Source organism: Oncorhynchus kisutch, linkage group LG10, assembly GCF_002021735.2.
Source record: "Oncorhynchus kisutch isolate 150728-3 linkage group LG10, Okis_V2, whole genome shotgun sequence".
Classification (NCBI taxonomy): domain Eukaryota; kingdom Metazoa; phylum Chordata; class Actinopteri; order Salmoniformes; family Salmonidae; genus Oncorhynchus; species Oncorhynchus kisutch.
Genome location: NC_034183.2, coordinates 40,992,478 through 41,007,147, shown reverse-complemented (window position 1 = coordinate 41,007,147; position 14,670 = coordinate 40,992,478). Strand labels below are relative to the sequence as shown.

Genomic DNA, 14,670 nt, shown 5'->3' with positions numbered 1-14,670 from the left:
TGCCATTAGGTACCGAGATGAGATCCTCAGACCCCTTGTGAGACCATATGCTGGTGCGGTTGGCCCTGGGTTCCTCCTAATGCAAGACCATGCTAGACCTCATGTGGCTGGAGTGTGTCAGCAGTTCCTGCAAGAGGAAGGCATTGATGCTATGGACTGGCCCGCCCATTCCCCAGACCTGAATCCAATTGAGCACATCTGGGACATGTCTCGCTCCATCCAACAATGCCACGTTGCACCACAGACTGTCCAGGAGTTGGTGGATGCTTTAGTCCAGGTCTGGGAGGAGATCCCTCAGGAGACCATCCGCCACCTCATCAGGAGCATGCCCAGGCGTTGTAGGGAGCTCACACAGGCAAGTGGAGGCCACACACACTACTGCTCATTTTGACTTGTTTTATGGACATTACATCAAAGTTGGATCAACATGTAGTGTGTTTTTCCACTTTAATTTTGACTGTGACTCCTAATCCAGACCTCAATGGGTTGATAAATTTGATTTCCATTGATAATTTTGTGTGATTTTGTTGTCAGCACATTCAACTATGTACAGAAAAAAGTATTTAATAAGAATATTTCATTCATTCAGATCTAGGATGTGTTATTTCAGTGTTCCCTTTATTTTTTTGAGCAGTGTATATATTATAATATCGTCTTTGTATCTCAAAATTATTGTAATGTGGGTATCCATAAAAATGTAAATGATAATTATTCAAATCTAAAGGGAGTGCCCTTAGATCATGGAAAAAGGCCTTTGACCGTTGCACTTGAATCATTCCCACGGTGAATGGCTAGGCCGGATATGAAACCACGCACTATTGCAGAGACTTTGATATTACCAGCTGCAATTGATATGGTGAAAAGAATGTGTGGGGAGGCAGAGGCAGAGAAACTCGCATCAATACCTTTGTCAGATTGCACTGTTAACTGAAAAATGTATGCTATTGCTTGCAATCAAGAGGAAACTCTGACTGAACGACTCAAACTCCCCAGCGTATGCTCTTCAAACTGACGTTAGCTGTGAGGGCAGAGATGCCCATGCGTGTCGGGGGATGCTATTCACGAGGACATATTGTTCTGTCTCTCGATTCCTGAGCATGAAACGACATAGGGGATGTTCTGCGTGGCTATATTGCTGCGTGGCTATATTGACAAAAAAGTGATTCCATATGGGATCGAATGGTGGACTTTTGCACAGATGGGGCGCCATCTATCACAGGATGGCGGGCAGGCCTCTGCACTAGTTATGAATGCGTCTCCCTCTGACATATGGACACATTGTATGATAAACCGAGAGAAAAAGGTGGCAAAAGAGCTGAGCACGGAACTCGGAGATATACTGCAGCAGGTATCTTCAATTGTAAACTACATCAAATCACATCAATTGTGCGAGCGCCTTTTCGCAAAACTATGTAGAGACATGGGATCAGAGCATGACTGTTCTATTTCACACCAAGGCTTGGTGGTTATTGAGGGGGTGTTGGAAAGTTTTTTCACACTGAGAGAGTAACTTTTGTCATTCGCAATGGATGTAAAAAATCTGACTTCTGTGTAATGAAAAGAAAACAACAGAAAACAACATCAGTGTATTCCACACGAGTGATGGCTGCTCACCTCCCATGCTCGGAAGAGCACTTTGGGACTGACCTACTTCCCAATCCGTTTGACTGTGATCCTGGCTCAGTTGACATGTCGGTAAATGAAATCGTACAGCTGATCAAGCTGTCATGTGACCGAATGCTACAGACAACGCATTTACATTTCACTACGGAGGAGGCTTGGTTCCTGTCTCAAAGGAAATACTCTGCCATCTCCCTCTGAGCATTAATTACATGTTCAAAACAACTGGTAATTCAGAACTGGGAACTGGGAAATCTCCAACTTCAGTACGTTCAAGACAACTGGGAACTCTGAAAAAAACGAGCTCCGACTGGGGGAAAATAGTTCTGAACGGTCATCCCACTCGCGAATTCCAACTAGGGAACTCGGGCCTCTTTCTAGAGCTCTGACTTTCATCACTGACGTCATGATTTGACTTAGTATTTTTCAGAGTTCCAAGTTGGTTCGAAATCACATGGTAGGCAACCCTTCGCCAGCTCATATCGATGTCAAACTGGATTCAGTGCTCTCGTCTGTATTAAAACCAAATAGGATCCAGATTGGATGTGACAGCGGAGATGAAGTGCGCGCTGTCGACCACGCCCCCTGATGTTGAGAAGCTCGGACAAGGACACGCATCAAGCACACACATCTCATTGGCGGTGGTGAGATGAGAGACATTACTCATTTGCAATTGACTGCCCCACATTAAAAGTTTACAATTGTCTTCTCAACTCACAATCGGAAATGCTGTTAGAATGTTTTTCAATTGACGGACATAGCCCCAAATAAAAAAGTTGACATTGGCTGTTAATTACATTATTGCGACCCCACCCATGTGAAAAAAATATTTTTCAGATATCAAAATGGGGTCGTAGGTCAAAAAGGTTTGGGGAAACCCTGCTTTAGCATGTTAAGTAGACTTTATATGTCATGTTTTCTTCTCTGCTAAGGAGTAGAGTCGGTTCGAGTCAGTCAACACCTCTGTCTACTAATCTCTCTACTAGATGGCTTGCCGTTTGATGCCATAAAAGACTAGCATCTAGGCTAGTGCCAGACAGTATACAGTAGCCTATAGGGTTCAGAGGGTTTAGCTCGTTAACGAGACTTTGTTTTCCTGTTTTGTTACTTGCCCCTGGGAATGGTGCCATGTTCTGGCAGAAGGTTCAGTGTTCACTTAATTAAGTCCAGACTACCATGGCAATCTGCCTATTTTGTCTGCTTAATTACCTGTTTGTAATTAGTCTTACACTTTAATTGAAAGCCTGTATGTAACATCATATAATATAATTTTTGTCTTTTTATAATTGCTCAAACAGATGGTTTACTTTGATAATATGGTGACTGTCTGATGTGGATGTATGAAGATGTGTTTTTTCCCTGAGCTTTGATGAGGTCTTTATCAGTGTGTTGTCTGTGTTGTCTGTGAATGTGGGCCTGAATAGGGCTGATAATCGCTAGCCTGTCTCCCATTGACACATACACAATGCCACTGTCAGCTGGCTCCACTCGACACCCAGACAGACGAGCTCAGCTCTGCTCCTCGTTTCGCCAAGGAGCCCCTCCACCACATCCCGATGCTCCTCCCCTGCTTCTCCATCTCCCCCCAACCAGGCACTTTCACAACAACCCCCCCCCCCCCCCCTTTAGTCTAAAATACTGCCCACCTGGGCGCAATTTCCCGATAGCAATGGAATTTAGGCTTATGACTGTTTTAACGATGCACTCATTACAAAGTGGAATTTAACTGTGCCGTTGCAGGAGCTGTCCCTTGCTGAAATTATTCCCGACAATATAGGCTAGTGTTCTTTTCCGGGATATTTTGTATGCAATGTTTGATTATGTAGGCTAAATCCTGCATTTCTTAAGAAGGAATAAAGAATGAATAAAGGCCAAAGTCAAAGTCGCTCATTGCCTTGTTCGCTATTTAGAAAATATCAATATGTTATGTTTGTTCGTTATATAATGAAAAACTGGGGCATAGGTTTAACTACTTTTAATGAACATATACTTCAGCTAGAAAACTCCATGTTAGCCATGCAAGGCATTCTTTAACCATCCGCCTCCCGCATAGCCTGCTGGGTAACGTAGTCTAAATGTTATTAACACATAACAACACATCTTCTTTCCTTTAAAAGAAAACTACTTTTCTATGTAACTACACATGTCACATCACATTTGTTTACTCAACCTGCATAACATGCAATTTTCAATAACACACATTTCATTCCCCAATTTTTTTTTCTGAAAAGAAATAATATATTTTTAAACTAAATATAGTCTGTCCAACAATACTCTATTGTGGCCCTATTTCTTTTCACATAAACCAAACATTCAGTCGAGATGCCCCTGTTTTTGATTTTTTTTGCAGTTCTCAATAAGCCTTTCAGGGGCTCTGACAGTCCTTTTTGGTCGTTCTGCAGAAGTGCTTCCTGAAACAGTTGGACAGCGTTCATTGTCAGTCAGGGTGTTCTGACTGAATTGTCCATTTCTAAAGGCATTTGACGCTTCATCCTCGCGATAATCCTCGGTCCCTTGAGTGAATGGCTGAAGCCTTAGATCCACTCTGTTTCCTCTGTTGTGATCCATGCTCCGTTTGGATCTCATAGGATCGCGGTGCAACTTCTCTCTGCACACACCCTTGCTGCATCCAGGCTCCTGTTGTGATGTCTCAGAGTCGTACATGATCTCCAGGTTTCAGTTCAGGTAAGTGTCTTGGACTTTTGTCGTGTCGCTGTTTTTGTTTGTCTTTCTAATTTTCCTTTGCGAGTTTGACTTTGTGAGGACCTCTGGGTGTTGGCAAGTCCTCATGGATGGGTAGGTTGGTTCTGATGCGACGTCCCATCAACATTTGTGCAGGTGAAAGTCCGTTCACATGAAACAGTGGTCTAGCTGATTTCCTGGTTGATTCTTGGCCAGTACATTACTTCTCGTGCTCGTTGTTTACATTTTTCCTCACCCAAGTGGCCCTCGTGTATTTTCTGTAGCATTTCTTTGCGTAGTGTCATGGTAATGACAATCTTGTTGCTTTTGAACACTGTCATCTACAACGGTGAGCTCTGCTCTGCACATCCAGTCATCCTGTTTTCTCCTTGGACAGTTGTTTTTCTGTGCAGGCCATCCTATCAGTGTTTCTTTCAACTCTGCCATTGTTCGGTCAGCTGCGGTCTCTCTTTCGATCTGCTGCATTCTCTCAGAAGACACAGGAAGTGATGCTACAATCATGTCGACGTTGGCCTGAATCTCAGTATTTTTCTGTGTGTCGAAGCTCTCCTTCTTGTCGACTGCTCGAGAAAGAGTTTCGGCGGAGAACATGAACTTTCCCGAGGAATAGATCATCTTCCCATCATACTTTTGCAGTCTGATCAACATTCTCTGGATTCTCATTGGACAATCATTCAGTGGCTTAGACATGATTGACACCAATGGTTTGTGGTCGGTTTCTACTTCGAAGTCTCGTCCGTAGACGTATTGGTGAAACCTTTCGCAAGCGTATGTGCTCACCAGTAGTTATTTTTTGTCTCTGCGCCTGTCAAGGTTCTGGACGCATAAGCAACGGGTTGCCATGTGTCGTCATGCTGTTGCAGAAGAACTGCTCCCAGGCCAAACTCTGACGCGTCTGCAGAAATCCGTGTGCTTTTCTCAGGATCTTCTGTGATGGTCTTCTTTAGGTTTTTGAAGCAGTTTTCCTGTTCATGGGACCATTCCCATTCCCAAGCTTACTGAACCACTTTGCTCCAGCGAACTGCGACATTATCTCTTCTCTGGTTGGCAACTTGAAATGCTCTTTCTTGATTGCTTTGTTGAGATCTCTCGGGTCTAGACATATCCTGAGATCGCCGTTCTTTTTCACCACAATAACCAGTGAGCTTACCCAGTCTGTAGGTTCATCCATTTTTGCGATGACGTCCATCTTTTCCATGCGTCCGAGTTCCTCTTTGAGTTTTTTCCTCAGTGCAAATGGAACTTTTCTGCATGCATGCACAACTGGAGTAATTTTGTCATCAGTACATATTTTGTGTTCTCCTGGTAAACATCCAAGACCCTCAGACACATCCTCATACTCAGCCAGTAGTGATTCTTGGTCATTTTCAGTCTGTGATGTCACTACATACACTCTTTTCAACAAATGGAGCTTTTCACATGCATTGATTCCTAGAATAGGCTGTACACTCTTTTCCACAATCAGCAGCTGTGCTCTGAACTGTTTATCTTTGTACTGTAAAGTTACTATGTAGCTACCTTTTTGAATGGTACGTTCTCCCCAGTATAACCAGTAACCTTACTTTTCACCGGGTGTATTTTGCTCTTCACCTTCAGTGTTTTGTAGTCATCCAGCGATAACAGGTTTAACTGTGCTCCAGTATCAAGCTTGAATGGTATTATAGTTTCATTCACAGTCAATGGCACAATCCATTCAGCATTTACTGCATTGCATATTTCCACAGAATCAACAAAGAATTCGTCCATCTCCTCGACTGTGTGAACCTTTTTACTTTGTAGCCTCAGCTCTGCAGCATTTTGAGAAATGATTATTTTTCCCCACAGTTGTTACATGATTTGCCATATGCAGGGCATTTTTGTTGGCTTATGGATAAATCCACATTTTCCACATGTAGTGTTTTGATTTCTCTTTTGCTTGTTTTTGTTTTGTAAGGCGTTGTGTGTATTGCTCCTCTCTTGTTATTGCATGCACTGACGTCTCATCCCTGCGCAGCTCTTTAGCTTGTGCTCTGGTGGTTTCAGCTGCTCGACACATATTCACTGCTTTATCCACAGTTAAAATCTTGCTCACGCAGCAATCTCTCCTCGAGTCCATTATCAAGTATGCCACAGACCATCCTGTCTTTCACTTGTGAGTCTTTCAGATTTTCAAATTCACACGTTTTGCTCAGTGTGTTCAGCTCAGCCAAATACTGGTCAAAACTGACTCCCTGTTTCTGATCATGAGAGAAAAACTTGTCTCTCAAACGTAACGTTCTGGCTTGGTACAAAGTACTCCTCAAATTTAGCCATTAGCACAGTCAATGTCAAGTTGCAAATGTCCAATGCATCCTCTCCAATAAAATGCAGAAAAATGGAAGCTTTAGGATATGTAGGATATGATGATAACCTTTTTAAGTTATTGGTTCGGCTACAGTGAAATGCTTGAGCTTTCAGATAATGTAGCCGAGGTGTAGCCTAATGACCTAATACTAGTTATCTGTCGATTGCACTTACATGAAAGAGATGTCAATATGTAGTCTAATCTAGCACTCATATAATTAGGTTCTCGGTTTCCATTTTTATATCCTTGCTTCGCTTGTTTATTACATTGGGAAAGGATACCTAGTCAGTTGTACAACTGAATGCCTTCAACTGAAATGTGTGTTCCGCATTTAACCCAACCCCTCTGAATTATTGCAAACTTTTTAGGCTATTTATAGTTAACTGGTTAAACTATGATGTTTTTGGAGGTCACAGAGACAAAATAAACATCTTCATTCTATGTTTAGCGAAGACTTTCTGTGTGTAAAGTGACGCGGGAGGGGCAGAGGGCAAACAGTGATCTAACAACGCATTTAGCTGTTCTACGAGTGGTCTTTAGATTTTGAGCGTTTAGATTACGATCGCTTTCAAGTGCAACATTAATAAAGACAGATTTGGGAAACGGCTCAGAAATGTAAAGATGCTCTTACGAAGGATCGAATGGTGAATTTAGCCATAAAATGCTTTTGAGAAAACTGGGCCCTGGCCTGGCTACCATTCCAATTGTCTTCCCCTGTTTGTGTGTATGTGAAAGAGAAGGAGTGTGTTTGTGTGTGTTGTTTCGTAGTATGACTGTTGATTTTCCCACCATCTCAGATGCTCTTGCTGGATACATCATTAGCATTTCTGGGGAGAATCAGGACCAAAACCAACACACCTAACAAGCCCAATTGTCTCCAACTTGACTTTCACCTCTTTCCACTCTCCTTGAGTCAAGATGAGGTATTGAGACGAGATGATCTCCCTGTATCACACGGGATTACCATAAAACACTATATGAGGTCACCATAGCATGTGTCAAGTGGTGAATTCAAACTAGTGTAATGTCATTTTTTGGGGCAATTTTGGGGGGCGGCTTTCGGTGCCTTTGCAATGTGCAGACACATTTTGAACCACGCTAGCCTCTTTCAAGCTGAGCAATAAGGGGATTCTCAAAGGAGCCCAGGGAAGGGTAGTCGGGGAGAGAAAGTCTGCAGGCATCAGAAGGATCTATGGTTGAGATTGGATCAGTCTGTCATTACCACAGGGAGAGCTGGGAGAGATGCAGGCAGAGGAGAGATCTATCTGGTGGGATTACAGGTCGGGCGGCAGGACTGTGTGTGTGTGTGTGTGTGTGTGTGTGTGTGTGTGTGTGTGTGTGTGTGTGTGTGTGTGTGTGTGTGTGTGTGTGTGTGTGTGTGTGTGTGTGTGTGTGTGTGTGTGTGTGTGTGTGTGTATTTAAGGAAGTAGATGGCGTTGCCGTCTGTCACCCTGGTTGTTTGTCAGTGAGATGTAGAGGCAGCGGGCAGGTGTTCCACCTACGGAATAAACGGTCATGTGTTTGCATAGGTACTGTATATCATCGCCCTCCTACCCACTCCCCGTCTCATCACATCATCCTGCAGCATACGGTATTGATAGTACAGCCAGTAGTAGACAATAGACATACAAGGTCTACTGTGTTTAAAGACACAATGAGATGGAGCTAGGCTAGAGACATGTAATCATTCTCAAAGAGCTATGGGTACAAGTCCTGACAGTCTGAGGTCAACTTGAACTATTGCAGATTGCACCTTTAAATGAGCAAAACAAAATGCATTTTTGAGCCTTAGTGTTTTAGTTTTGTGCCGTTTTAGTCTTTTGGTTACAATCACAATAGAATCGCAATGTAAACCCCCTTGTTCCAATTACACCCATGACTAACCTGCTCACAACCCAAGACAAATCCTTTCATTAATCTATCTAATCCAGTGAGGTTTAATATAATTAACTTTCTATTCTGGGGTATCTTATCATAAGCTCATTAATCATGAATATATATATATATATATATATATATAGAAAGATTGATATCACCTAGAAAACAAACATCTTTGTACTGATCCTCACATTCTTGGATTCTACTTCAATATTTTTCATATTCTGCTTTCTCCTCTGTTCTCGAACCTTAGTTGGAAAGTGAGGTAGCGACGACAGCATTATTTTTCCTCTAAAGAAGCTTACATGGTATCTGTCCTCTCCTCTCTCCCCTCAACCCCTCTCTCTGCAGGTACATCACCCAGCAGGGTCACAAACTGGATGTGGGCGCCCCTCGCCCCCCCGCCACCGTCACCAATGCAGTGTCCTGGAGGTCAGAGGGCATCAAGTACAGGAAGAACGAGGTGTTCATGGATGTCATCGAGTCCGTTAACCTGCTGGTGAGGAGGCTTTTCACTCGGATGTCAGTAAAAAACACCTCAAGTATTGTAATTAATAATGAGTACTATCAAAAGGTCCCTAGTATACCACGAACACAGTAGCCACAACGTGCTAGTGAGGGTCTGCTCTATGATTTCAGTCTGTGACTATTGTATTTGTTTAATAACGTGGTCTCTCTAAGGGCACTGTTTCCCCCCAACAGTACACATTTTTGTCGTAGCCCTGGACAAAGATGTATTCAACTCTTCGAGGACTTGATAATTAGTTGACAAGTTGAATCATGTGTGCTTGTCCAGGGTTACTATAAAAATGTGTACTTTTGGCAGTACTCGAAGACTAGGTTTGGAAAAAAACTGCTCTAGGTTAATAGGGACTAAGTCTAAAATAGTCCCAGGTTTTCCCATAGCCGCCCGCAGGAAGTAGCCAGCACCCCCTGATTAAAAAAGCCTTTATTACTCCTGTATGAGCAGAGACAAAAATACACCTGAGCTTTATTGTATATAGTTTTACTATGCTTTACTGTATATACATCTACTACTGTACTACAGTGTCTTCAGAAAGTATTCATACCCCTTGACTCATTACACATTTTGCTGTGTTACAGCCTGAATTCAAAATGGATTAAATATATATTTTTAGAAACCCATCGACACACAAGACCCCATAATGACAAAGTGAAAGCAGGTTTTTAGAAATGTTTGCACGTTTGTTGAAAATGAAATACAGAAATATCTCATTTACAAAAGTATTCACACCCCTGAGTCAATACTTTGTAGAAGCACCTTTGTCGGCGATTACAGCTTTGACTCATCTTGGGTATGTCTGTATCAGCTTTGCGCAACTGGATTTGGGGATTTTCTCACATTTTTCCTTCCAGATTTTCTGAAGCTCTGTTAAGTTAGATGGGAAGAGGCGGTGAACAGCAATCTTCAAGTCTTTCCACAGATTTTCAATGGGATTCAAGTCTGGGCTTTGGCTGGGCCACTCAAGGAGTTTCACATTCTTGTTCTGAAGCTCTGACGCTGTGCCTGGTTATATCCTACATTGTGCTTTGCATTCAGTAAAAAAACATTGCATCACAGCATCTTTTTCCTTATGCTCTCTGAGTCTTTCACGTGCCTTTTTAAAAACTCCAGGCGTGCGGCACAGGATGGTGGTGGCATCTTAATTGGGGAGAACGGGCTCGTGGTAATGACTGGAGCGGAATTGGTGGAATGGTAACAAATTCATCAAACATTGTTTCCAGGGTAGATCCATTTTTGTTCAAATTAGATTTCTAATAGTCTGATATACAGTTGAAGTCGGAAGTTTACAAACACTTAGGTTGGAGTCATTAAAACTAGTTTTTCAACCACTCCACAAATTTCTTGTCAACAAACTATGGTTTTGGCAAGTCGGTTAGGACATCTACTTTGTGCATGACACAAGTCATTTTTCCAACATTTGTTTCCAGGCAGATTATTTCACTTCTAAATCACTGTATCACAATTCCAGTGGCTCAGAAGTTTACATTCACTAAGTTGACTATGCCACTCCAAAACCGCCATAAAAAATCCAGACTGCAGTTTGCAACGGTACATGGGGACAAAGAACATACTTTTTGGAGAAATGTCCTCTGGTCTGATGAAACAAAAATCGAACTGTTTTCCATAATGACCATCGTTATGTTTGGAGGAGAAAGGGGGAGGCTTGCAAGCCGAAGAATACCATCCCTACCGTGAAGCACGGGGGTGCTTTGCTGCAGGAGGGCCTGGTGCACTTCACAAAATAGATGGCATCATGAGGTCGGAAAATTATGTGGATATATTGAAGCAACATCTCAAGACATCAGTCAGGAAGTTAAAGCTTGGTCGCAAATGGGTCTTCCAAATGGACAATGACCCCAAGCATACTTCCAAAGTTGTGACAAAATGGCTTAAGGACAACAAAGCCAAGGTATTGAAGTGGCCATCACAAAGCCCTGACCTCAATCCTACAGACAATTTGTGGGCAGAACTGAAAAAGCGTGCGCGAGCAAGGAGACCTTACAAACCTGACTCAGTTACATCGGCTCTGTCAGGAGGAATGGGCCAAAATTCCCCCAACTTATTGTGGGAAGCTTGTGGAAGGCTACCAGAAACGTTTGACCCAAGTTAAACCATTTAAAGCTAATGCTACCAAATACTAATTGAGTGTATGTAATCTTCTGACCCACTGGGAATGTGATGAAAGAAATAAAAGCTGAAATAAATCATTGTCTCTATTATTATTATGACATTTCACATTCTTAAAATAAAGTGGTGATCCTAACTGACCTAAGACAGGGAATTTTTACTAGGATTAAATGTCTGGAATTGTGAAAAACTGAGTTTAAACATTTGGCTAATGTGTATGTAAACTTCTGACTTCTACTGTATATTTAACGATTTGATAATCATTTGCAGTGTGCAGACTAAGAAACCAGGTCAGATTTACAGTATTAATCAGCATTGTGTCAGAGAAGCTTCCAGACACCATTCTCCAACTTCCTTGAATTTGTATTTTTTTAACCTTTTTTTGACTAGGCAAGTCAGTTAAGAACAAATTCTTATTGTACAATGATGGGCTTCCCCCGGCCAAACCCTCCCCTAACCCGGACGATGCTGGGCCAATTGTGCGCAGCCCTATGGGACTCCCGATCACGGCCGGTTGTGATACAGCCGGGATCGAACCAGGGTCTGTAGTGACGCATCTAGCACTGAGATGCAGTGCCGTAGACCGCTACTCGGGAGCCCCAAAATGAATTGTCAGAAGTAGGAGGAAATGATTTCAGATTTCCTTACCACAGAAACCGGAGGATTGTTGTAACGGTGTTACACCAGGATATCCACGGCTCTTTGTTCTGACACGTAACCAGCCCCTTGAGTCATTTTATGTATCCCAGGGGTCAGAGACAGAGACTAATAACTGGCTAATAACTGACTGATTGTAAGGAAGAGCAAGTCTGATGGGCCTCTCCATGCCACATGATCATTTAATTAGATAGCTGGCTTTCCCCAGAGTTCCCTTTTTTTGACAATACATTGTTTCATCTTCAGTCTCTAGGTCATTCTCCAACATACCTTCTCATTCTTTTCCATACATCTCTCATCCTTTCTAAAACTTATTTTGTCATTTCTATACTGAATTCCAGGGTTTCCTGATTTCTTTGGTTCCTTCGTGATGAAGGAGACTTCGCATTGCGAGTGTGGTAACGCAAGACTATCTAAACTGTAAATGTCCTGCTGTTGTCTCTCCCTATTTAAAGGGGGGCTGAACTCCCCGATTCTGCCTGGGTTTTTCTGCTTCTCATTAAGAAAAAGCGAGACTTGCATCTTGGGGGTGTGTTATGTTTGCTATATTGTACCCTGGGGAGTTATTGTTGTTTGTCCCTCTTGAGTCCCGGTAGAAACATTTCGCCCTCAAAATAGTCTGAATTATTCGAAGATAAATGAAGAAATCTCTAATTAATTTGAACGTTTTTGCCGAGGAGTTCTTAGTTGCACAATTTTACATCAGGCAAAGGTGTTTGGTGCAGTATTTCTCAAGTTAAAATATTTGCATGAAAACTAGGTAGACCGTATCGAGTCAGCTGCTGCTGCATCCACAACCTCATCAGCAAGCTGTCAAACTATCGTGAGTGAAGCACAAACCACACACTGTTTATCATTGCCCAAGTTCCATCTCTGTGTTTGTCAATTGAGCTAGCTAGTAGCAAGTGGCCACATCACCAAGTGGTCACTCCATAAAGGGATTAGGGGCCAAGTGTTCTTTCAACATAAAAGATAACACGTTGCCAATGTTATGTAAACGATTGGATAGAGCACAATCAGCGCAGATGTTTCTCCGTGCATGACAATTCTCCCTAGGCGTTACCATGCTGTGTTAGTGGGCAGTATTGAAATCAAAACCCAACCCTCAAATATCCACTGTATCTAGGAAATCTCACAAATCTCTGTTTTGGGAAAATACTGACTTTATGAAAAATTATGCTATTACACTTTGTAGTAAATTTGTACACTTGAATCAACGTTTCTGACTAATATCGGTGCAACAAGGCCCTTTTCAACCAGAGAAGTATTTTTTTAATTTTTAACTTCAGCTTCCCTTTAATGTAACCGTGTCTGTCTGTCTCCCTGTGCAAGGTAAGTGCGACCGGCAGTGTCCTGCGAAGTGAGATCATGGGCAGCATCAAGCTCAAAGTGGTTCTGTCTGGAATGCCAGAGCTCAGACTGGGCCTCAACGACAAAGTGCTCTTCGAGATCACAGGAAGTGAGTAAAAACACATGCAGTATAATACACACCCACACACACACTGTAAGGTGTTGCCATTAATTTATTTAGTCATTTGCAGGCAGCGAAGAGGCAAGTTAGTTCCTGTATTTCTTATTGCAGTACACATACTGTAATATAAATATGGTATCAAATCAAATACTGTTTAATTAAGGACACACACTACAATACCATAGAATTGGCTCTATTATACTAAAGAAAAAAAATTACAACTACTGTATTCGTAATGAATGGATGGATGGATGGATGAAATTCATTGAGGGGATATGGTGTTTGTATTTCACAGTATTTTACTTTAACATTGAATTGGTGCAAACAGGTTGGCTGCTGGGTAATGTGTTTTATATCACCTGCACTTCTACAGGGCAGGTTAACAAAGGCTTCCAAACTGGCGGCTACTACAAGGCAAACCAGACCAAAAGGACATGGCAAAATGCTCCACCATTTAAGGTTTAAGACTTGCTGACACTCCAATCTGTCCCCCATACATTTTAAATTGATGGGGCACTACTACCACATACTAGTTGAAATTAGTATTCTCACTAACACGTGCAACAAATGTAGCCTCTTATAAAGGAAACATCAAAATACTGCATTTTAAAGAGCCAGAAACAACAATACCATGCACCCACTTATGGAGCTCAAAAAATATGGTACAGTACTGTATTTTGTGGAATGGAATTACAGTATCATTCCAAATACAGCAATTCTTTCTCCGCACACAAAATATTCCCACAATGCACCACAATCTATAGTATGCTGCTGTAAAACATTTTACTGTTGATAATACACAAAAATACCATATCAATTACTGTTTTCCGTTACAGTGCGCACACACATACACAAGTACACAAACTGTACAAACACAATCCTACAAGTATGTAAACGGACACCACCCAAATAATCTGACTCTTCAGACTTGGAGAGCGATGGTCATAATATAGGTAACATGGACAATTATCTTCCACTCCCATGGTCAAATCCTCACCCTTCAAAATCTCAGTGTGCTCCCAATCCTGCCCAACTCACCCCCTTTCCCCTGCCTCCTCTCCCCATCCCTGCTCCCACCACTCCACTGCTCCCCATCCCTACCTACACCCCCCACCTTCACCGCCCCAGTCCCTGTTCTCACCCCTCATGTGCCCTGGTTGTGGGGCGTCTGGTGGATTACTCTTCCTTGGTCTAGCCCTATTGCTAATCCCTCCCCGAGGCTACTGCTGCTGTTGGCAGATGAAAGATGCCCCCTGGACGGCTCCTCACATGTGCATGCTGCCCACGGACTGGAAGTGGAGTGGGATGTCTGGAACAGAAAAGGAAAACTACTCCGACAAACAATGAATAGATAAACATGAGAAT

General features: G+C 42.4%; 1 protein-coding gene across 1 annotated transcript in view; it reads left to right on the top strand.

Moving 5' to 3' along the window:
* The window catches only part of LOC109898148 (AP-1 complex subunit mu-1-like), a 33,114-nt gene that overhangs the window by 11,452 nt on the left and 6,992 nt on the right, over positions 1-14,670 (top strand). The window contains exons 5-6 of the mRNA XM_020492976.2: positions 8,876-9,023; positions 13,167-13,293. Of these exons, the coding sequence (XP_020348565.1) occupies positions 8,876-9,023; positions 13,167-13,293 (275 nt within the window). The remainder of the gene's footprint in view (positions 1-8,875; positions 9,024-13,166; positions 13,294-14,670) is intronic.